At 54.3% G+C, this 23,087-nt stretch overlaps 2 protein-coding genes across 4 annotated transcripts in view; one reads left to right on the top strand and one right to left on the bottom strand.

Annotated features, from left to right (window-relative positions):
- The window catches only part of Sun2 (Sad1 and UNC84 domain containing 2), a 17,363-nt gene extending 5,754 nt beyond the window's left edge, over nucleotides 1-11,609 (top strand). For both annotated transcript variants that reach the window (XM_004845595.2, XM_087213873.1), the window contains exons 7-18: nucleotides 405-475; nucleotides 2,412-2,539; nucleotides 4,295-4,549; nucleotides 5,538-5,615; nucleotides 5,991-6,034; nucleotides 6,541-6,724; nucleotides 7,048-7,269; nucleotides 7,519-7,603; nucleotides 7,965-8,080; nucleotides 8,193-8,360; nucleotides 8,683-8,775; nucleotides 10,239-11,609. In XM_004845595.2, the coding sequence (XP_004845652.1) occupies nucleotides 405-475; nucleotides 2,412-2,539; nucleotides 4,295-4,549; nucleotides 5,538-5,615; nucleotides 5,991-6,034; nucleotides 6,541-6,724; nucleotides 7,048-7,269; nucleotides 7,519-7,603; nucleotides 7,965-8,080; nucleotides 8,193-8,360; nucleotides 8,683-8,775; nucleotides 10,239-10,352 (1,558 nt within the window). In that variant the 3' untranslated portion in view covers nucleotides 10,353-11,609. The remainder of the gene's footprint in view (nucleotides 1-404; nucleotides 476-2,411; nucleotides 2,540-4,294; nucleotides 4,550-5,537; nucleotides 5,616-5,990; nucleotides 6,035-6,540; nucleotides 6,725-7,047; nucleotides 7,270-7,518; nucleotides 7,604-7,964; nucleotides 8,081-8,192; nucleotides 8,361-8,682; nucleotides 8,776-10,238) is intronic.
- Nucleotides 11,610-13,403: 1,794 nt separating this feature from the next.
- Nucleotides 13,404-23,087, bottom strand: part of Gtpbp1 (GTP binding protein 1) — a 28,249-nt gene continuing 18,565 nt past the window's right edge. For both annotated transcript variants that reach the window (XM_004845596.4, XM_087213875.1), the window contains exons 6-12: nucleotides 22,704-22,818; nucleotides 21,119-21,263; nucleotides 20,824-21,006; nucleotides 17,682-17,817; nucleotides 16,951-17,129; nucleotides 15,376-15,588; nucleotides 13,404-14,945 (exon numbers count right to left, since the gene is read on the bottom strand). In XM_004845596.4, coding sequence (XP_004845653.1) covers nucleotides 14,853-14,945; nucleotides 15,376-15,588; nucleotides 16,951-17,129; nucleotides 17,682-17,817; nucleotides 20,824-21,006; nucleotides 21,119-21,263; nucleotides 22,704-22,818 — 1,064 coding nt within the window. In that variant the 3' untranslated portion in view covers nucleotides 13,404-14,852. The remainder of the gene's footprint in view (nucleotides 14,946-15,375; nucleotides 15,589-16,950; nucleotides 17,130-17,681; nucleotides 17,818-20,823; nucleotides 21,007-21,118; nucleotides 21,264-22,703; nucleotides 22,819-23,087) is intronic.

Below are 23,087 nucleotides of genomic sequence, written 5' to 3' on the forward strand. Positions count from 1 at the left end.
GGTCAGGGTGGGTGGCCGGCTCTGCTGAGACTCGGGGCAAGGTCAGGTTCACAGCACCAAAACAGGCTCCTGGTTTGGAGAGCAAACATTGTTTGGGGAGTTATGTAGTTTTTCTACATTTCTATATTTGCTTTTTTATATTTATAGAGGATCTCTATTAAAATGTTTAGGGGTGCCATTGTTAATAATATCAGTAAAATTCACAGTCAGAATTGTCCCTGCCACCCCATGTCGTGCAGAGAAAGCTGTGGCATCCGTTCTGGCCCTGGTCCCATGAGAAATTCAAAGGTTGTCCCCCTCAGTTCTAGTTCAGGACGCAGGAGAAAGTGAGGGACTCGACAGGGGGTCACAGAGGCCCCAGCCTTCCCCTCACGCCTGTGCTCCTGTGTGCCTTCTCGATCCAGGCGTTTCTCGATGCTCAGGACCTTCCTCTGGTTCCTCCTGCTGCTGCTGCTCCTGACAGGCCTGACCTACGGTGAGCCCGGGTGGGGAGAGTGTGGCTAGGATCCAGGCAACAGTCAGGGACAGGCCAAAGGCCTGCGCCCCTGGCCCTTCCCACCTGCCACCCCTAGGGGTCCTCCCCCGTCTGCTGCTGCTGAGCTCTCAGGATGTCTGGGGGCAAAGGGAACAAACCCCAACCTACTGACTTTGCCTTCCGGGATATTCTCCAGGCCACCTGGAGCAGGAAAACACCCCAGGAGAGTATGGATGCTATTATTAGTAGCAGTCCTTTTCCCTCCAGTCCAAATCAGGACATAGCCGGTGTGGGAGAATTGTTTTTACAAGATCAAGTTAAATCTTTAGCTGCCTTTAAGCTAAAAACAATGAAGTAGTAAAGAGAAATATATATCCCATTTCCACACTAAAATAGCAGTCATTTGCCAGCTGCTTGGCACTGTTCCAGTTTTGGGGACCATCTTGTTCATATTTATGTTTTTTGGGATTCTTCTGCTGCCAGTTCTGGGGTTTGAACCTAGGGCCTTGCACATGCTAGGCAAGTGCTCTGTCACTAAGCTACAGCAACAGCCCCATGCCCCTCTTATTTTCTCTTGAGGCAGGATCTTGCTAGGTTGCCTAGGCTGGCCTTGAACTTGCTATCTTCCTGCCTCAGCCTTCCAAGCTGCTGGGTATACAGACAAGTGCCGCTACACCATACTAATTTTTTTATTTTGAGACAGAGTCTCACTATGTAGTTCAGGCTGGCCTTGCACTCACTATGTAACCCAAGCTGGCCTTGAACTCATGGCAATCCTTCTGCCTCAGCCTCCCAAGTTCTGGGATTACAGGTGTGCTCCACCACGCCCATCACAAATATTTATGTTTTGTGTTCTTCTCGTTTGACAGCTACATTTGAGTTTGCCAGTTTCACACGAGCTTCCTACATAGCCCTCAGGCTCACTTTTAATGACTGTACCAATTTATAACTAAAGGCCATGTCTTATCATTTTTTAGAGTTGGTTTTATAGGTTTAGCAGCTGTTCAACTTGTATTTCTTCTATTAATGACAGGGTAGGAAATTTCCTCAAATGTTGGTTTCCCCTTTGTTTCCTGTTATGAGAACGACTTGTTCATACCCAGTGGAAACTGGGCACCACCTTTAAAATAACAATGGTCTTTTCAAACTGGATGGCATTTTATCCAGAAAGCACTTTCCCAGGCCTCACATCAGTGTGGGGCTGGTAGAGCCAGTGTCACAGTTGTTCCCTGGGCCTGCAGGTGGACGGAGAGGAGACCATGTGCTGGTGACCTGCACATCACAGAGGGTGTGGCCGTGGCTTCAATCGCAGTGGCCGTGTCCTTCCCCTCCACCTGCTCACAGCCCATGACTGAGCCACAAGCACAGTTTCCGAGGGTAGAGACCCCTTGGCCAACATGGCTTTCCCATTCTCCCCTACTCCACACTCCCTAGGAGTAAACATAGCAAATAGATGTCCCTAGAGCAAGAAGTGTCTGTCTGCCTTCGGCTTTGTGCCAGGTGCTGCATTTTTGTTCAGGGACACTCTATCCTGGCAGCCCACGAAGCCCCCTGGGGAGCTTCTAAAAACCAGCGCACAGGGCCCAAGCCCAGGTCAATCAACTCTCTCCAGAGGGCGAGGGCACAGTCAGATGGCAGATGTTTTAAAAGCTCCCCTGAGGTGACTGTGCTGGAAGGCCAGGCCTTAGAACCTCTCACAGGGCCCTGGTTTTGGCCCCTGGATCCTCCCTGACTCATTAAAGCCGTCTTCTCAGAGCTTTGTCATCTACAGACTTGCTGAAGGGCCCCAGGGGACAAGAGCACAGGTATCCTCTGAGGCCATCAACCAGAAGGGCCACCTCTGGCAGAGCAGGGCTCTGTGGGTGACACGGGCCATGGTAACTGAGGAGATTCTGCTGCCACTCCTCGGGTGTGACCAGCCTGTCCTTGTGGACAGGTGCTTGGTACTTCTATCCCTTTGGGCTGCAGACGTCGCACCCCGCTGTGGTCTCCTGGTGGGCAGCGAGGGACAGCAGGAGACAGCCCGAGGTGTGGGACTCCAGAGATACGACCCCGCATTTCCAGGTGAGCACCCGAGATATGGGCAGACCCTGGCACTGCTGTCCCTGCACCTGGCATCCCTGCCTTACACCTTGCCACACCTCGAGGAGCTGCTGTCCTCCTGTGACACCCCTTTCCCTGCTTTCTGGGGTGCAGGTGCTGGGGAGAGGGGGTGCTGCACAGAATGGTGCCCAAGAGTTAGCTGCATCCTAAGGTCAGAAAACAGAGGCAGAGGACTAATTATTGATTACTTCATTCCTTTGTTCCCTTTCAATACAATCTCACCGAGATTGCCTGAGCCCTTCTGTGTGTATCATCATATCCTGCTCTGGTAGCTGTGATCACAAAGAAACCACTCCTGAACTCTGTGGCAGGAAATGGCAGACACTTGATCGAGTCCTGAGTCTCGGTTGGGGTGGCTCTTCTTGTCTAAGCAAGGACAAGCCATCCTGGCTGGGCCGTGTGTTGCACACAGTTGGCTGGCTGGCCTGGGCCCTTGCAGGGACAGCTGCCCTCCCTGGACACTTAGGTCACCCAACAGGCTCTCCCGACCTTGCTGTCACAGAAGCCAGGCAGGGTTCCAAGGGAAAGGAGGCAGCCATCCGGCTGCAGAGGTTACAGACACAAGGAAGAGTGAGGAATGTTGCCAGTTTTAAAATCTGCAAGTGTTTAAAGAAGGATCAAGCCCTGGCTGTGCCCTCAAGGAGCCTGCAGGCTGGTGGGAGTGACAAATGACAAGTGGACACACAGCCAGAGTGTGGTATCAGGTCAGGTCACTTAAAACTCTTCATCCCTGAATTAGAGTTATTTGAACGTTGTTTGCATCCTGCTGGATTTCTTTTTTCCAGTACTAGGGATCGAACTCAGGACCTTGTGCTTGTGAGGCAGGCTCGGTGTCACTGAGCTAAATCCCCAGCCCTGCTGGATTTAATTTGATACCACATTTTTAGTCATATATTCTTGGGGCTATTTTCTGAGCATGATCTTATTTTTTCATAAAATAATGACATATTCTGTCATCTCCATCTTCCCTTTTTCATCATTATATTCAATTTTGGGGGACCTTTTCCCTAAGAAGAAGTAAAGTGTGAGGTGGCTTTTGTCTCACTGACATTTGCATAAAGACCGAGAAGAACAGTGGGCTGGGTGAGGGTGGTGGTGAGGACACTGGCTGGGCCTGTTTAAGACATGGGACTTCTAAAAATCAGAACCTCTGCCACTCAGCCCTTTTGCTGACAGTTGACAGATTGCGTTTTATAATTTCCCTTAGCAAAGATTTTGTTCTTTACGCCAACAAGGTCCTGGAAATTCACAACACACTATCAGATGCCACCCTGAGGTCCAAATGACTGTTCCTCCACCCTGGGCATCCAGTTAAAGACGAAAAAGAGCAATTTCAAATCATGTCCTCTTCTGTGGAAGGAGCAGCTGCAGTTGAGAGCCACTGGCCAGACCTCAGGAGAAAGACAGCAGGCGGCAGCCAGCCGGTTCCTCAGGCCCCCGTGGCCACCCTGCAGTGTCTCATCCTTCCCTTGGACAGTCCCTGGGCTCAGACCCTCTCTCCACAGCCACCTCCGCTCCTCTAGGATCTGGCTCTCACAGCTTGTCCTGGCCCCCTCCGGGCCAGCCTGTGCCTGCTCTCCGCACAGACCCAGCTGGGGCTCTGGGGTCTCCCTGCCTGGTGCTGGGCCTTCCTGGACTCTCATTCTCTCTCAGCCTCGGTAATGGGGCTCCTTGCCGGCCCGGCCCATGTGCTCATCTCCTCCTTCCCACCCCCAGGGGGAGCAGCACATCCTGTCCCGAGTGCACTCCCTGGAGCGGCGCTTGGAGGCCCTGGCTGCTGAGTTTTCCTCCAGCTGGCAGAAGCAGTCCATTCGGCTGGAGCGCCTGGAGCTGTGGCAGGGGTCCACTGGCCATAGGGGTGGCGGTGGCCTGAACCACGAGGACACCCTGGCACTCCTGGAGGGGCTAGTGAGCCGCAGGGAGGCTGCCCTGAAGGAGGACTTCCTCAGAGACACTGCCACTCGCATCCAGGTGGGGGAGCCGAGCTTCCTGGGCAGGGGAGAAAGCTGTACGTCGCTTATGGGTGTCATCATGCGAACTTGTGACTGTGGCTGTGTGGGGTAAAGGGGCACCCGCAGGACGTGAAAGAGACCACTATGTCATTTAAGGTTAGGCACCCTGGCTGGGCCTCAGTTGCCTCCTCTTTAAAATGGAGTCTGGAGATGTGCAGGTGCTGACACCACCGACCACCCCAGGCTAAGTTTGGGGTGGGGCTGGGGATGCCGGGGCCGTGGGGAAACCGGGCCCGGTTCGGCGCGGCACCGGGCTGTCACGGAGTGGAGCCCTTCGCTGGCCACATCTGGTCACTCCTGCTGCGCAAAGGCCTCGGTTTCCCCGGCTGCGCAGTGGATCCGCAGGCGGTGCTGCAGGCCAGATCTGAATCCCTCCTGATCCGGATCCAGGGCGCGGATGTTGGGGCCGCCTGTGTTCAGATTGTGCCATGTCGTCCGGAGCCGCGCCGTTCACTGGTTTTGCCTCTGCTTCCCCGCTCGGTGGGGGCGGAGCGTATATATCCGGGCCCCGCCCTACTCGGGGGTTTTGGGTTAAATTAACCATAGAGTCTTTGCCTAGCTTTGACCTTGGGCAACTGAGCCCGCCCCCGTGAGCCTCAATTTCTCTCCGAGGTGATAGTGTCAGCCTCGTAGTGCTGATTGAGAATTAAATGAAGCCTTTATCAAATGAAAAAAAAAAAAATGGAGTCTGTTCTGTCTCCCTCCTGGCCCAGAGTTGCGAGACGTGCAATTTGGGGCACCTGGCACGGTGCTGACACCGTGTGGGTTGTGCCACAGAGAATAAGCCAGGCTCTTGCACGTTTCAAAGAAGCTCTGTGGAATGAGGCCACCAGCCAAAGCCTGGGAACCAGAGAACCCCGTTTGAACCTGTTAGGGCCCTCCTAGTCACAAGCACCCCTCCAGGTTGCAGCTGTCCAATCTCCAGTCCTCTCCTCCCTGTCTGACAGGAAGAACTGGCCACCGTGAGGGCGGAACATCACCACGACTCAGAGGATCTCTTCAAGAAGATCGTCCAGGCCTCCCAGGTCGGTGAGCCAGGCACTCAGCTTGTACCAGGATCCTGGCCCATTTCCTCATCTGTCCTTGGACTGTGAGACCCTTGGGACCTTTGGTCCTTGCAGGAGGACCGCTGGGACATTGAGTGGGAGGGGTGTGGCTGTGTGAGCTCACTCCCCTAGGTGGGTGCTCTCAGCTGTGGGACTCGATGTGTGCATGCTGGAGTGCGTCAGATGTGGGTCAAGACTTTCAAGGACTTTGGCCAGGAAGCCAGTTTGAGGTCTGCTGTCGGGGTTGGGCAGGCATGCGGTGAAGCAGAGACCCCAGTAAGAACAGTTCCTCCTCTGGAAACCACGTTCTCTGAGCCCAGTATTTCTTATACTTGTCTCTTCTTCCGGTCCCAGGAGTCTGAGGCTCGCCTCCAGCAGCTGAAGTCAGAGTGGCAAAGGTAAGTGCCCCACCATCTGCCCTAGGCCACCCCAAGCTCCGCCCCAGGCAGATCTGGGAGCAGAACCCAGAGCAGGGGTTCTGACTGTTCTCCCAGTCGAATGGCTGAGGCCCAGCTCAGGACTGCGTGCGGCCTGTCTGAGACACAGCAGAGGGCAGTGTGGGGTGTTAGAGGTGGAGGTGTGCACTGCAGGGCTGGTTGACTGACACTGCTTTCTCTGTGTGGCCTTGTGCTAACAGCATGGCTTCCTCACAACCCACATGTCCATACTTGGGGAGATGGAGAGGCTGTGGCAAAAGAAATTACAGACTCTATAGACATAAAGGGAATCCAATCAGAATTATCTCTGGCCCAGGCAAGCCAGTGCCCAGGCTCCTGGAACAGCCAGACCCCCGAGGGGAGGCCCTGCCCCTCACACTCACAGTGGGTGCTGGGCACAGTGGGGGTCAGCCAGGGTGTCCTCAGCTCAGCCTCACCCTGCACCCTTACTCTCTCTCTGGGACCAGGATGACCCAGGAGAACTCTGTTCTCTGGGAGAACATCCGGAAGAACTCTGTGGAGGAGCTGGGGCGGATGGAGGCCCAGCTGACCGGCCTTCGGCAGGAACTGGCGGCTCTGAGCCTGAAACAGAGTGAGGTGGAGGACGAAGTGGGTTTGCTGCCCCAGAAGATCCAGGCTGTGCGGGAGGATGTGAGTGGGAAGCACCAGAGGGCCCCGCCAAATGTCCCCTCATCCAAGACCATCTGCCCTGGGTGTGCACAGCAGGGGCCTCTTGTCCCTGCCTGTTATTTCCAGTAGCCTGCTACAAAACTGGACTCGACACAGCTGTGGGCTTTGTGACAGGAGTGCCTCCTGTTTCTCAGGGGTGCCCAGGGAGAGCTCCTAACCCTTTTCTCCATGGGGCTCCCCCTCAGACCCTGCTCCCCAACTGAGCACCACCCCTCTGGCTGGCCTGGCCATAGCAGCCCTGCAGTTCCTGCAGGCCTCCCAGTGACACCGTGTCTTGTCCTTAGGTGGAATCTCAGTTCCCTGCCTGGGTTGGTCACTTCCTTCTCCATGGTGGGGGCACCCGGGCCGGGCTCCTCCAGAGAGAGGAGGTGCAAGCTCAGCTGCAGGAACTGGAGAGCAAGATCCTCACCCATGTGACAGAGATGCAGGGCAAGTCAACTCAGGAGGCTGCAGCCTTGCTGGGGCAGACGCTGCAGAAAGAAGGCATGGTCGGGGTGACAGAGGAGGTGAGGAGCAAGTGTACCCCATAGATGCACTGTTGTCCCTGCTGGGAGCTGTAGACCTGGACAATGTGTTCCAGAGCACAAGTGACACACAGGAGGCTCTGATACGTGCGTTGGGCCACTGTGGGTGGTGGTGGGCTATTACCGGGGCACCAGCATGGTACCTGCCCAGCGGGGTTCGTGCATGGGGGCCCAGTCCTGGGGAGTAAGAGGTCTGCTTCCCACTGAGACTGTCTGCCGGGCCTGTTTTAGCAGGTGCACCAGATCGTGAAGCAGGCCCTCCAGCGTTACAGTGAGGACCGCATTGGGATGGTGGACTACGCCCTGGAATCAGGAGGTATGCCCGCCACCTTCTTTGCCTTGTCCTGGTTCCCACAATGACTGGGCTCCTGGCATTTGCCAGCAGCCATGGTGCTAATCAGGAAGAGCTTGGGGTCAACACAGATTGCCAAACCTAGATTCGGCCAAGGCAGGTGACAGCTCAGGAAGTCAGGAGGTGCCAAGGCACACCCTTGACCAGAAAAGGCTGATGTCTAAGCTGCTCCATGGGTCTGGGCCACCTGCCCTCTGTGCTCACTGAGGATCCAGGGAATGGCAGGCCCTCCTCTGGCGGCTTCAGCCCTTTGTGCTGGCACTTGTGGCTGGCACCCTGACCTGGCTGGCTGGGCTGCCCGCCCTGTCTTTCTCTCCCACATCAGGGGCTAGTGTTATCAGTACTCGGTGTTCAGAGCCCTACGAGACCAAAACGGCCCTCCTCAGCCTCTTTGGCATCCCGCTGTGGTACCACTCCCAGTCGCCCCGGGTCATTCTCCAGGTAGGCACGAGGTGGGGCCCCAGCACGGCTTGGAGGACTTTGGGGACAGCCCCGCCTGCTCAGCCAGAGCTAGACTCAGGCCCTGACCAGCCTTGCCTTCTGTCCCCTTCAGCCAGACGTGCATCCAGGCAACTGCTGGGCCTTCCAGGGGCCCCAGGGGTTTGCTGTGGTCCGCCTCTCTGCCCGAATCCGCCCCACAGCCGTCACCTTAGAGCACGTGCCCAAGGCTCTTTCACCCAACAGCACCATCTCCAGTGCCCCCAAGGACTTTTCCATCTTCGTGAGTGTCTGGCTTGTGTGGGCAGAAAGGGCCCTGGGAGAATCCTGCGAGTCTTCACCTGGGATCCCCTTGGGGTCACTCTGGCCGGGAGGGAAGCAGAAAGGGCACTTCATCCCCAGTTGTTTCAGCCTTCAGCGGAAGAAACTGAGGCACTAGAGTTAAGTGATCATCACGGCCCACAGGGCAGCCCTATGGCAGCCATGGAGGGCGCTCAGACCAGGCTCCTAGAAGTCCCCGAAGTTCTGCTGACCTGAGGGGTGGGAGGCAGGCAGCACCACCCTGCTCTCCCACCTCTCCCTCCATCCCTTCCGCCCTTTTGCAGGGCTTTGATGAAGACCTGCAGCAAGAGGGCACGCTCCTTGGCACATTCACCTACAATCAGGACGGGGAGCCCATTCAGACCTTCCACTTCCAGGTACAAGACAGTCACAACAGTGGGGTGGCACTTTGCTTTCCCATTTGGGCACCAGATGTTTCCCCTGCACTTGTTCTGCCAGGCGCAGGGTTCAGAGAGACAGACACAGGCCCTCCTGCCCTTAGAGTACAGAAGTGGAGATATCACATCCTAGAGATGGCTACCGAGGGGCCCCTTCCAGAAGTGCAGTGTCAGGAGCTTCCTGAAGCAGGGTGCGACCAAGGAGAGTTTTAGGAAAGAAGGGTTGGGGTGACCAGGAAACACAGCTGTGAAGGGTGTTCTGGGAAGAGAGGCCAGCTTGTGCCAGGGCATGGCCAGCTGGGACCTTAGGCAGTGCCTGTGGCTTAAGCTTGAGTGGGCATCAGGTCTTCTGTGTTAGAAATGCAGATCCCTAGGCCCTGCCCTAGGAGAATGATTCCTTAGGCCTGATGACACCTGAGAAGCTGCATTCAAGCAAATGCGAGGCAAGTGAGGAAGGGGGAATTGTAAGAGATGGGGAGGGCACAGTAGCAGGGAGAGGCCCAGGAGGCAGGAATTTCAGGCCTCAGGGCTGGGGGGGGAATGACACTGGCATGTCTTAGGTGATAGTAACATGTGCATGTTAAGATCAAATGTGATCAATCCCTAGTATCCCCCCCAAAAAAAATCAGATATGAATGGAAGGAGACAAGCCTGGAGTCTAGGTGCAGGGTGAGCAAGCGGGGTCCGGAAGTGGTTGCAGGGAAGTGGGCCAGAATGGCTGAGGTCAGAGGGGGATGTGGGGGGTGAGGATGGGACAGCTGGGAGGCCCTGAATGTCAGGCTGGAGGAGCAGGGGACAGCTTGCACGTTGGTGGAGAGCTGGGGAGTGCTTTACCCACCATGCACACCCACCTGTGGGGCTGTCCAGTGGCACTGAAAGGGATTAGATGTAAGGACAGCTGTTATTAGCTCCAGGGTGACGAGAAGTCCTGGGAGGGAGGCTTTTCTGGGTAGTGTGAAGGGAGGATGCAGGAAGGGTCAAGGGAAGGGGACCGGAGAGGCACTATGCCACGCCTGTGGCTTCCGCAGGGTGAGATGTGATGCAAACACTGGCTCATACACTGGCTTTAAGCACAGAGGACCAGGCCAGTGGGCACTTGAGAAGGAGAAGAACCACATCAACATATGTCAGGCCCTCCATAAAGGCATTTCTGTCCCCTCAGAGCCAAGTCATCACTGTCTTAATATATTGTGCTGGTCCTTGGCACCAAGGCCATTTGCAGGTAGCCTGAAAGCCAGGCCTCCTCGTGCAGGCCCACAGGGTCAGTGGCCCTTGGGCTGGCAGCTGTTCCAAGAGACTGAAGAGAGGAACTTTTGACATCTGGTTCCCTTCAGAGCCTCAGGGGAGGACAGGGAGCCATCTGGCCCAAGATGATGTGGCCACCTCCCCATGCCCTTCTCTCAAAGGGGTCCATGACACTCTTAACCCCTATCTCTGTGCAGACCCCTAAAATGGCGGAGTACCAGGTGGTAGAGCTGCGGATCCTGACCAACTGGGGTCACCCTGAGTACACCTGCATCTACCGCTTCAGGGTGCACGGGGAGCCTGCCCACTAGCCCCGAGCCTTTGTGCCTGCTGCCAGCCAGGGGGTGCACCCCTCCCCGCACATGCTCAGCTCCAGGATGGGTGTGCAGCACCCTGCCACTGCCTTCACATGCTTGACCAGTGCTCTGACTTCCGGGAACAAGAAAGAAGAGCCCTGGCCCCAGGGAGAGGAGAAAGTGCTGGAGTCCCCTTCACCCTTTGTCCTCCGAGCTGGGCCATGGGTGTACAAATGTAGCATACCATGGGGGACTGGGAGGCAGGAACTGAGGCGCCTACCCTGGCCCAGGTGGAAGTGTGTGGATGAAGCAGGTGCCTGGGTGGGCAGAACCAGGGCCCGGGAGGTGCAAAGTGCCCACATCAGTCAGGGAAGCACAGCCTTGGGGGAGCGTGCATCTACAGGCTGGGACTGTCCCCAGGCAGGAGACCCTCTGCAAGGCTGGTGCCAGTGACCTGGAGAAGCCAGGTCCCCAGGACCCCCAAGGGTCTCTAGAAGCTATATTTGCCCAGGGTAGAGAGGCTGCCTGTGCCAGCCTGTAGAACTCCTTGCGCTTTTTCTCTCCTGATGCCAGGGTGAGGGCTGCCCTGCACCCTGTTTCTGCAGTGGGCCTGCCTGTGCCCCACAGCAAGCTTCACACATATCCCAGGCTGTGGGGTGCCCAGGCCTATCTAGGGGCCATTAGCTAGAATGGGGGAGCAGGGGATTTCCTGGGCTCCCCTCATCAGTGACGATGATGACGGTGTCATTCAGGGTGTCGGGTGGAGGGAGGGCTGTCTGTACTAGCCCACTGCCCTCTAAGTGGGCCTGGCGAGGGCCCTTCCTCAGGCTCCCCTTGGGCTCTCAGCTCCCTCTCAGACTGTTTCTTTTCTGGCTCCTCTGCAAGGGCAGTAGGGTGGGGGCTGGGAGGGAGGCGGAAAAGGGGCTTTTGGACCCACAGGCCCTGCTGTATTATGTATATATTTTTCAAGGTCTGTTTTTTAACTGAAAAGCTAAGGGCTTGATTCTTAGCCCCGTTCTGTGGGGCACTGGGTGGTTCTCAGTTCCTTGGTCCCGGCCTGTGGGGAGTGGGCATGAGGGGCTGTGGGCAGGCGGGTGCCCTGTGCTACAGGACGGGGCCCTGCTCAGCCCTGCCCCTGCCCGAGACAACCAAGTCTTATTTTGCGCTCTCCTGTCACAAATGCTGCACTGTTGGTTCTTAAATTTTTTTTTTAATCTCCAGATTCTAATTTATGCCTATGCAAAAAATAAAGGATGCCCAGGATCAGTGGAACGTGGTTTTTATTGGTCACTGCACAGGGCAGCTGCTCTTGGGGAAATGAGGGAATGGATTTTTAGCTAAACCCATGTCCTCCAGGGCTAAAGTGTAAGAACCCAGGACTTCCGGTTACAACCCAGTTGTAATGGGGCTGGAACCAGTGTTGCAGGGCCCAAGGCTGGCAGGAGGAAGTGGGCTGGCTTTATGAGCTGTCACAGAGGCCCTATGGGGAGGAGGCCCTGCCTGTCCTGTGCCAATGAGCAGAGGCAGAAAGTCTGTGGCACAGAAACCATGGACCCCATCCACCTTACATGTGACTCCTCCATAGGTCCTAGACTGGCAGGGAGGGGACAAAGTAAGTCCCCTTATGCACCAGGATCTGTCAGCTCAGCAGGAAGACGTCCTGACCTTCCTGGACAGCTGCCCAGACTCAGCTCAGGGACAGTTCTCTAGCTGGCCCCGAAGCCTCGTAAACTAACCCAGGCACCTTGCCCAGGGCTGGGCCTGGCCATGGCTGAGAAAATACAGGCAGGAACCACACAGCAGGGAGGGGTGGGCAGCTAGCCAGCGACAGGAAGGGATGGGAGGAGGGCAAGTCCAGTAGGGCCTTCGGGTCTGGAGAGCGGGACAGAGCGGGACCTGCACTCACCTCCTGCTCTGCCTCTCCTCAAACCATTTGCTGACCAAGGTGACGTCCTGGGCAGGAAAGGGTGATAAACAGGTCGCTGGCACTTGCACACCAGGATGCAGTCTGCCGGTCTCTCCAAGTGCAGATCCTGCTGGCTCAGGGCACCTTCCCAACCTTACCCAACACTAAGTCCCTGCATGGGGCCCACTCCTGTTCCTTCATCTCGCTCCCTATTAGGTGCAACTGAGCAAGATAGCTTGTGATGGGGATCTGGTTACCTCCACCCCATCCCATCCGGGGCCTCCTCCTGGCTAGATGCCAAAGCTCCTCCCTGCTGGCTGGCCAGGTCAGGCCCTGCCATCTAAGAGCAACTTTACTTTCTGTCAGTCACAGTGGGCTGGTGCTTTGTTCCAGTGCATGGCAGGAGGGCTGGGACCTCTGCAGTCCCTGTGACCCACACTGGAATGCTGATTCAGTTAGCTCCCTGCTGGCAGACGTGGGCCGAGGGAACAGACCCACCCTCCAGAGTGTCTGAGGACAGAGGCCAGGCTGGCTAGAGCTCCCGAAAACAGAATGGTTGTGGCGTTGGCCATTGCTTGGAGAAGCAGTGTTCAAACAGGAAGAGGCTCCACCAAGGCTCAGCCTAGACTCCTGCTGCTCCAGGTACTCAGTGCAGCCCTCTTGTTAGGAAGGCACCGGCCTAAGCCAGCCAGAGCCCACAGAGCAGCGCAGACAGGACGCAGCCGACAGACACAGGTGGCAAGAATGTAGCACAAGGAATAGGGTAGGGCTGCCAGCAGCGCATAGGCCGAGCTTTAGTTTCCTCAAACAGCAAAACAGAGCGAACAATTCCTCCCTCAGAGACAGAAGCTGTGACTGTCACAGACCATGACACACGCTGAGTCCACCTGGTCGTCCAGGCCACTCAATAGCCCCGTCAGTGCCACACTCCACGCCTCTCCAGCCTGCCGGCCTGCCAGGGCCCCTACTCTCACTGACTGCACAGCCCTGGCGGAGGGTCTGCCTCTTGCTGTAGATGAGGAAACTGGCAAGCTGTCTGTGTCACACAGCATAAGCTGAGAAGCTGTGCAGGCCTCTGCTGGGCACTCGAGGGCAGGCTGGCCACAGAGACCCTGTGGTAGCACTTCCACCTGGAGGGCTGGGCAGGGAACACAACACTGTCAACTTGAAACAAACTTTTATTGTGAATGCTGGTCTGGTCGGTCCATGGCCATGGGGCAGTGGTAACTAGAAACAGTTGAAAGGAGGGGAGAGGGGAACCAGCAGTAGGGAGCAGAGGACAGGAGGCGGGTGGGACAGGGAGGTGAAGCTGACGAAAGACCCAGCCAGCTGGGTGTCTGGCCTGGCTAGAGAAGGAAAGTGGGCCCACCACCCTAAACGGAAGGCTGCAGGGCAGAGCCCAGTCCAGGACAGCCTGGGCCATGTCACCATCTCCGGCCTGCACAGCTCCACCTGCCCTGCCCCAGGCAGCAGTGCTTCTCAGCGCTAAGTGCTCTGTGTTGGGCCCAAGCATGCCCGCCCCCATCCCCGGCAGGGCCTTCAGACCCGGGGCCGAGCCCTGAACTGTTGTGCTCCTGCAGCAGCTGTGCTGGACTGAGGTGGGCACGAGGGGCCCGGAAGAGAGACCCTCTCCCTACCAACCAGAGGTGCTAGAAAACCCAGTCCTGAGCAGCCTAGCCCTAGTCTAGTAAACCAGTGCCCTGAGGCCCAAGCAAAGGCCAAGGTTGCAGCAGGAGGGGGCTCGAGTGGTGGCAAGGAGCCAGCCTCAAAGCTGGGCAGATCGGCAGGAGCAGGAGTAGCCAGGGCCAACCCAGGCAAGCACAGGATTGTCTCCAAGGGGAGCCCTGCAGGTGCCCCGGAGTGGGGCGCAGGTCGGGGCCAGGGTGGGATGAGTCCTGCAGCCCAGTCGCCACTCCCTCACACTCACAGGTTTGACTGAGGAACTTTTGGCATCACCTGTTTGAGGGCTAAGGGGAAGCGGAGCGAGAAAGAGACGAGGGGAAGCCACCGTTTCCTCCCTGTTAACATCACCAAGTCCTGGGCTGCAGGTTCTCTGCCCTGGCAGTAGCAGACACAGAGTCCCAGAAGCCTGAGAACCCAAGGCCAGCCTTGCAGAGGGACCTGCAGTGGCAGGAGGAGCACTGAGAAGGGAAGGTGGCCTCCTTCAGCTCCTGATGTCTGCTACAGCCTCTGAGGATCTCACCACGACAGACACATGGACGGATGGATGAACGGATGGGAAGGCCAGCCACGGAGGAGAAAAGGACAGGGCCCTGGCCACCGCCACACTCCTGGGCCTCACACACACACACCACGCTGAATAGAGACAGAGATATATAATAAAAAGATAAAAACTAAGGGCCCAGATGTACAAAAGATGTGTGAGTGAGGAAGGAGGCAGGGAAGAAGGCAGGAAATGGTCAGTCCTCAAAAAGTCTGGCCACTTTCCTCATTTATAAATTACAACCCCCCTGGAAAACGGAGGTGGAGCAACGGAGAGGCTCTGGCTGTGGCCTGGGAGTGGGCGGGTGCGGTCAGCTGCTCTGCCCAGCTGGTGAGTGGTGGCCAGAGTGAGGATCCCTGGGTGGCAGGGCTGGGCCAGGGAAGATTCAGCAGCCGCTGGCAGGAGTCACACAGGCCCCCTGGGACTTCACCTTGTGGCGCTGGCCCCCTCGTCGTCGGCCCCCACTGCTAGGCTTGGGCTGAAAGAGAGAAAGGAGAAGCTTGAGAAGCACTGTCCCCCGAGAGCAGAATGGAACAGCAGGGGCCAGGTAGAGGGGCAGTCTGTGAGGTGACCTCGCCCGCTGCACCACCTGTCTTTGAAATGGAGCCTTCCTTGCATGGCAGGACACACATACACACGCCACTCTCAACACTATGTCTACTCTTACCATGAAAGGGAAATCTGACATTTTTCTATTCTATTTTACTTCATTAAAACCAAATGCTAGTCAGGACCAATTACACTGATGGGATGTGGGCCACATCCCAGCTGGAGAAACTCTGCCTTAGTAAGAGACAGCACTTGGGTGGCACCTGCAAGAGCAGTTGCCAGGACCCCTTCCCACAAGGCCAGGCTTCCCTGGGCCACGCCCTCCTGTCCCCTGCCCAGGACCCTGGGGCCTCACTCACCTGGGGCTGCAGACCGCTGCACGTGCCCGGCTGCCCAGCACCGAGAGATGAAGCTTCGTCTCCGGGAGGGGCTGCCCCCGCCGCTCCTGCCGCCACAGACCCGCCAGATGGCGCCCCCTCTTCTCTTTTGGACAGTGGGCCCTTTTTCGTTGACTGCATTTTAATCTGCTGGGGCTTGGAGTTCATCGGGGAGTTGTTAGTAGTCTGGAGCAGCTGCGGGAGCCAAAGAGGCGAGGGTGAGGCCAGAGCTGCAGAGCAGTGGCATGAGCGGCCCAGCCAGGTCCCTGTCCCCTTCTCCCAGGGGACTTTACCCCCAGTCTGGTTGGTCCTACACAGGGTGCACGGCAGGACGGCACGCCAGAGAGCGGCCAGGGGAGGTCTGCTCACCCTAGTCTGAGTCTAGGACCTCGGAGCCTTGGGGGTATCTCTTCCCTTCCCACCTCCCCACACCCAGGCAGATCCATCCCATTCCCACTCCTGGCCCAGCACCGGCCCACAGAGCACTCCCTGAACCTCTCTGCTGCCTCCCAGCCCAGCTCCCAGCTCCCAGGCTGGCATCCAGCCTGCCCACAGCCTGCTCTGAGCCAACTTTAACTTCAGGCCTCCCAAAGAGACCAAATGAATGACTCATCAGCTAAAAGCACATGTGGAGTCTGTGAGATATCTACCACCTAGACAAGACGTGATGGTGAATGCCCGTAATCACGGTATTTGGGAGGCTGAGGCAGGAGGATCACCATGAATTCGAGGGCAGCCTGGGCTAGACAGTGAGTTCAAGGCCAGCTTGAACTACAGAGCAAGACCCTGTCTCAAAAATGAAACAGGAACAACAGAACAGGCTACCACTCAGGAGCAACTAACTGCCTTCCCTTAGGGTTCTTCCCCTGGGGTTCAGTTCAGTCTCAGATCTAGCAGGGAGGAGGCCCAGCCCAGTCCCAGAGAATGCTAGTGTGTGCTGCGGCCTCCCCCACACTCCTGGCCGGACCTTCAGGGACACAAGGCTATAAAGAGGACAGGAAGAGCCAGCCTGAAGCTGACTCCAAGATCTCAGACATGTGGAGACCACATCTTCCTCTGTTCACGACAGAGGTCAAAGCCTCCACTGAATGCCCCACCCATGCCAGGGGTGAGGTCTGCAGAGGGCAAAGTGGGCTCCTGGACAGACACAGAGCTCAGCCCCAGGAAACCCACAGCCACGGCCCTGCAATGTCCAGCACTCACTCAACCAGACACGTGGCACTGTAGGGACAGGAGTCAGAGCTGGCACCTTGGAGGAGGACCCTGGCCAGGCCCAGGACATCAGCCCCACCATTTCCCAGGAAGAGAGGCCAGGACCCAACCTCAGCTCTCCTCCAAGGCCACACCAAAACCCAGGATGGGAGACCCAGGGACATCTCCTGCAGCAGGAAAGAAGCCGGTAGAGAAGCCACATCTCAGTGCTGTCCAGCCTTGCCCAGGGAGGCAGAGGGAAGGGGCCTGCCAGGGTTCTCAGGAGGAGCTTGAGGTGCTCACAGTCACCCTGCCAGAGTGACCCCTGGAGCATACTGCAGCAGGTGAGGAAGGTCCAGGCCATACCTTGGTGATGGTGCCAACAGCCTTGGTGCGGCCTTCTCGGAACACCAGCCGCTGGTCTATGTGCAGGTACTCAGGGGTCTTAATGAAGCGGAAGTGGACAGTGGCCTTGTCCCCAGTACGCAGGCAGTCCTTGTCCATGCTCAGAATGGTGGCCGTCTGCCTGATGCTCCCACAGTGCACTGCCAAGGGAGCAGGAGGTCAGGACAGGCTCGGGGTGCTCTGTGGCGTCAGGACAACGGGACAGCGAGTGAAAGCATGAAATACACCAGAGCTGCAGCTCCAGGGGCTCATCTCTAGGGTCAAAGCCCCTGAGGGAGTGTAGGGAGCGAGCTGGAGGCCTGTGCTTAGCCTGATCCTGCCTCCACTCTCCCCTTCCTCTGGTTGGGCCAGCGTGCTCACCCGACACCCTAGTTCCAGGGATTACAGGGTGCTGTGTCTGCACCTGTACCTAACTGGATGTTGAGCCACCATGTCATCTTTGTCCCAGCACCTCAGCAACAAAGCTAGGCACACAGCAGAACACAGCTGGGAATGAAAGTGAGGTCCCTGAGGACAGGTCCCTCAGGGCCCTCAGTGACCATCTGCAGGACCAGCTCAACACTGCAGCTCATGGGCAGAACTGAAGGAATGGCTGTGTCAAACAGGATGGGGATGTGGATCTCCTTTTGGCTGGAGCTGGATCACTATTTTGTGGGAGCTAGGGCGGGGCCTGTAAGGCCCAAAACACATACCCATGGCCTGGTAGCGTGGGCTAATGGTGGTGGGGTGATGGAGGACAAGAATCTCGGCCTCAAATTCCCAGGATGCTTGAGGATTCAAACGAGGGGAAACCATCACCATGCCTTTCCGGATAGATGAGCGCTTGATCTGAAAGAGACAGGAAACACACAGCTCAGGGCTGATGATGCCTTCTGCTTTTGCCCCAGTCCTGGAGAACCAGGACTTTTTCTAGGAACAGGGACCACCCACCCAAGCCCTGCCCTCACCACCTTCTAGGGTGGCCTACAGAAGGCAGCCTTAGCACTACATGGGAAGCTACATACTGCCACTGGGGAAGGAAAAAAGCTTTCGAGCAGAACTGACATTTCATTAAGTGGACAAAAACTGAAAGCTTTCACTCTAAAATCAGGAACAAGACAAGGATGTTCACTGTCACCACTCTTATTTAATATAGTTCTGGAAACATTAGCCAGAGCAATTAGACAAGAGAAGACATAAAAGGAATAAGGGTAGGAAAGGAAAAGTTAAATTATCATTATTTGTAGATGACATGATATTCTACATAGAAGACTCCAAAAGACTTCTAGATTTAATAACCAAATTCAGTAGTATAGCTGGAAACAAAGTCAACACACAAAAATCAACATCATTCCTGTACACAAATAACAAACTCACTGAGAGAGAAATTAGGGAAACAACACTTTTTACAATAGCATCCCAAAAAATGAAATACTAGGAATCAGTCTAACAAAGGAACTAGAATACCTTTACATGGAAAACTACAGTACTCTGAAAAAGGAGATCAAGGAGGCTACCAGAAAATGGAAAGATATCCCTTGTTCTTGGGTAGAAAGAATCAATATAGTGAAAATGGCCATACTTCCAAAATTCTTCTACAGATTTAATGCAATCCTGATCAAGATACCAATAGCATATCTCACAAATTAGAGAAAACAATCCTAAAATTCAGAAAAGACTTAGAATAGCAAAAGCAACTCTGAACAACAAAGGCAAGGCAGGGAGCATCACAATCCCTGACTTAAAATTATACTACAAAGCTACTGTGATAAAAACAGCATGGTATTGGGGGAAAAAACAGAGCCAAGGATCAATAGAACAGATTAGAAGATGGAGAAACAACCCCAGACATACTCAGGCATCTTACGTTTGACAAAGGAGCCAAACCTTCACTGGAGGAAAGACAGCCTCTTTAAAAAATGGTACTGGAAAAACTGGATTTCCATTTGCCAATGATTAAAACTCAACTTATCTCTCTCATCATGCACTAAACTAAAATCAAAATGGATCAAAGATCTAAACATTAAACAGAAACACTAAACCTGCTGGAAGATAGAATAGATAGAACTCTTAAAGACATTTGTGTAGGCAAAGACTTTATGAACAAAACCCCAATTGCACAGGAACTATCACACAAAGAATCAACAACTGGAATCTCATTTTATTAAAAAGCTTTTGCCAGGGATTTAGCTCAGTGGTTCTGGTGCCTGCCTCGCATGTGCAAAGTCCTGAGTTTGATCCCTGGTACCAAAAAACAAAAAAACCCACCCCAAAACAAAACAAAAAAAATCCTGAAAAGCTTTTGCACAGCGATAAAATAAAATAAAATAAAAACACCAAGAGTGAAGAGACAACCCACAGTGTGGGAAAAATTCTTTGCTAGCTGTTCCTCAGACAAAGGACTAATATCTAGAATAGATAAAGAACTGAAAAAAAATCAGACACCTCCAAATTTAAAGACCCAATCCAAAAATGGGCATCTGAAATGAATAGACACTTCTCAGATAAAGAAGTAGAAGTGGCAAATAAATATATGAAAAAATGTTCAACATCACTGGTCATTTGAGAGATGTACATTAAAACAATGCTGAGAGTCCATCTCACTCCAGAAAGAATGGCTGCTATCAAGAAATCAACCAATAACAAATGCTGGCGGGGCTGTGAGGGAAGAGGAACCCTTCTCCACTGTTGGTGGGAGTGTAGACTGGAGCAACCACTGTGGAAATCAGTATGGAGATACCTCAAAGAACTAGGACTAGAGGTCCCATTTGACCCAGCTATTCCCCTTCTTGGTATCTTCCCAAAAGAATTAAAAGCATCATACCACAGTGATATACGCACACCCATGTTTATAGTAGCACATTTTGTAATAACTAAATCTCGGAAACAGCCCAAATACCCATCAAGTGATGAATGGTTGGAAACAGCCCAAATGCTCATCAACCAATGAATGGATAAAGAAGACGTGGGTTTTTATACAATGAAGTACTACTCTGTCATAAAGAAGGATGAGCTTGAGACATTTCTAGCTGAATGGACGCACCTTGAGACCATATTCTTAAGTGAAATAAACTGGACACACATATTTAAATACCGCATTGTTTCTCTGGTCTGAGAAACTAAAAGTATAAATAAGGACCAAAATGTATAAAAGATATTGGGAAATGGGAAGAAAATGTTCAAATGAGAAAGTGAATAAGGGAGAGGGGAGAGGGAAAGGAAAGAAGGGACAAGGACAAAAATGGAAACAAAGCCTTTGTAAACCAGGAGGGGAAGAGGGGTTGAAGGGAGGGGAGGGGAATGGGAAAAAAAGAAGATACGCCATGTAATTACAAATTCCCTATGATGAATGTTATCATTATATATATCTAAAATGTCCACTAAAATAAAAAAATAAATAAAATGGAAATAAAAAGAACTGGCATTTCAGCTGATGGGGTGATGAGGAGGGTTGGATGAGGAGCAAAGACAGACAAGCATTCAGGTCGAGGGACAGGGCGAACGTGAGTGACCACTGCAGGGAACACACAGTCTCACTTGGCTGGCAGGAAGGTAGGTGACCCCAGAGCCAGCAAGGACCCCAAACCCCAGGAGACAGAAGACTGAACAGGAGTCCTATGAGCCACAGTCCTATGGAGAAGGGCTCTGTGCCTGGCAGCGAGGCTCCTAGCTGACCTCAAAAGGGGCTCCAGAGGCTGTGTGTCGTGGGCAAGTTCCAGGGTCTCCTTACCTATAAAAATGAGCTCAGTAATTCCCACCCAGCAGAGCAGCCCCGAGGACCAGAGAGGGTGAAAAGTGCCCAGCCAGAGCCTCCCATGATGGAGCTCAGGGGGTTCTAGCACTGTCCAGACTCACCTTCTTCAGCGCAAAGGAGGCTGTCTGGCCCCCACGCACCTCCTTGACAGGCATGCGCTTGCGATGAATGGACTTGACAGCGATGGACAGGAAGTTACCCAAGGGGTCTGGGCCCAGCAGCAGTGTGTCATTCAGCTTGATCAGGCCCCGCAGTGTTGTCCCTGATACCACTGTCCCCACACCCTGCCAAGGAGAAGATGCCAGGCTAGTAAGTCCATCCCTACCACAGACACAAACTGGACCCCTGATGCCCACCAGCCACACACTCTGTTCAGTCCCACCCAAAACCACTCACCGGGACAGAGTAGGTGTCGTCGATCTGGAACTCAGCAGGCTCTTCTTCCCTGTAGCTGGTGCGGGGGGACAGGAGGTTGAGGAACATCTTCAGCAGATCTAGGTTCTCGCCTGTAACGTTAGAGATCTGGAATATTGGGCACATCCTAAGTGGAGGGGAAGAGAAGGAAGAAAGGAGAGAGGCGCTCAGGTGGCCAGCTCTAACCCTAACCTGCCAGCAACCCCACCTCTAACATCTCGACCCTCTGCCTGGGCCTGAATCTCCCACCCAGTCCTGCCCTGTGGCCTTCTTCCCTGACTTAGTTTTGTCTCTGAAACCTGTCCCCTATGTCTTCCCCTGCCACTGCCCTAGGCCTATTTCTTCTTCCTCGAGCACACATATGCTTTAAACCCCACCTGCCTTTCCATCACCTAGAGAAAACCAGAGTTCCTTCTCCCCTCCCAAGAGCTAGGTAATGTTCTTCCTCATTCATACACTCACTCTGATCGTCCTTCTTGTAAGCCTTTCCTCTTATTCAACTACCAACCCTTCTCATCCTCCATAATTCATCTCAAATACCATTTCTCCCATGAAACCCTTTCTGGGTGAATCCTCTCAACCTCTTGGGAGCAGGGAAGAGCTTGTGTGTGTTACCGTACTACAACTGACTTTCTATCACAGTCATCTAAATGGTCTCTATCGTCTCATCAGGGTGAAAGAAACCCCCCAAGGTCAGGAATTACATATTCCCCATAACTCCTACAACAGTGCCTGCACAGACAGGGACTCAGCAAAATGCCTGAGCTGGAGCAGGGCTGTCTGAAACATGGCCCCTCTTCTGGCCAACTGGTGGTACTGCGGATGGCAGAGGCCAGAGCCACAGCTGGAAGAGCCAGGTTGCTCTGGGTCCTCTGCACAGTAGACAGATGGCTGCCAAGGAGGCTGCGGCTCTGGCAAAGCCTTTAGCCAAGTTCGGTATTAACAGCAGAGTACCTTCAACCAAGCTGAATGCCTGAGGATTGTGCTCAATTCTCTGGATGAAGAACAACATCTAATAAATATTTATGGACTGAAAAGACCCATTCACGGGTAAGTGTCTGTGATTAGTGACCTGGGATTAGAGAGCTTTCTGGAAACAGTAAAAAAAAATTAATAATCATGAAAATGGCTGTGTATCTGCCAGCCAGGCACAGTGCTAAACACTTTATATACATTATTTCAAATACCCAATGGGGCCGGGGATTTAGCTCAGCGGTTTCACCACCTGCTGCGCAAGCACAAGGACCCGAGTTCAATCCCTGGTACCCCCCCCACCAAAAAAAACCCACAAAAGCCCTGCAGGGGAATCAGTATTATTCCCATTTGACAGATGGTGACAATGAAGTCTCAGCAGGGATCTCAACCTCAGAGGCTGCATCTTAGAATATGGGTGACTTGATATGGCCTCTGGCAATACTGCTGTTCTGGGAGACCTTGCCCTACGACAGGAACCTTCTATTTCCTCCAACCCCTGACTAGTAAGGGTCCTTGAGACCTATGCCCAAATGACAGCCATTCTAGGCCTATCATCGGCCACAGCCCCAAGCACATGCTGTCCACCCATTACCTCTCAGAGCTGAAGTTGGAGGCCGTAACAATCACATCATCCTTGCTCTGCACCAGCACAGGGATCTTCCGGCAGCCTGGAGACTTCAGCAGGCGCTGTAACAGCTTCAGGGTTTCTTAAAGGGCAAAATGGAACAGAATTATGGAGCAGAGCCTTCTCTTTGGCTAGGATTCCAGGGCAGGACAGGCCCACTTGTTACTGATGCTAGCAGGGGATCGACAGATGAACCAGTGTTAAATGCCACAATGCCTGGAGAAGCAAAAAGGAGGAGCAACACTGGGTGAGTACAAGCTGCTGGAGTAGAAAGAGCACAGGTAAGGCCTCTTTTTTAAGGCCTGTGCATCTGAAACCTGGTGGATTTCTCCAGTCTCTAGCAGACCTATA

The sequence above is a fragment of the Heterocephalus glaber genome, unplaced genomic scaffold (genome assembly GCF_053883595.1).
Source record: "Heterocephalus glaber isolate CG9 unplaced genomic scaffold, H.glaber_assembly_v1.0 deba00001444, whole genome shotgun sequence".
Lineage (NCBI taxonomy): Eukaryota > Metazoa > Chordata > Mammalia > Rodentia > Bathyergidae > Heterocephalus > Heterocephalus glaber.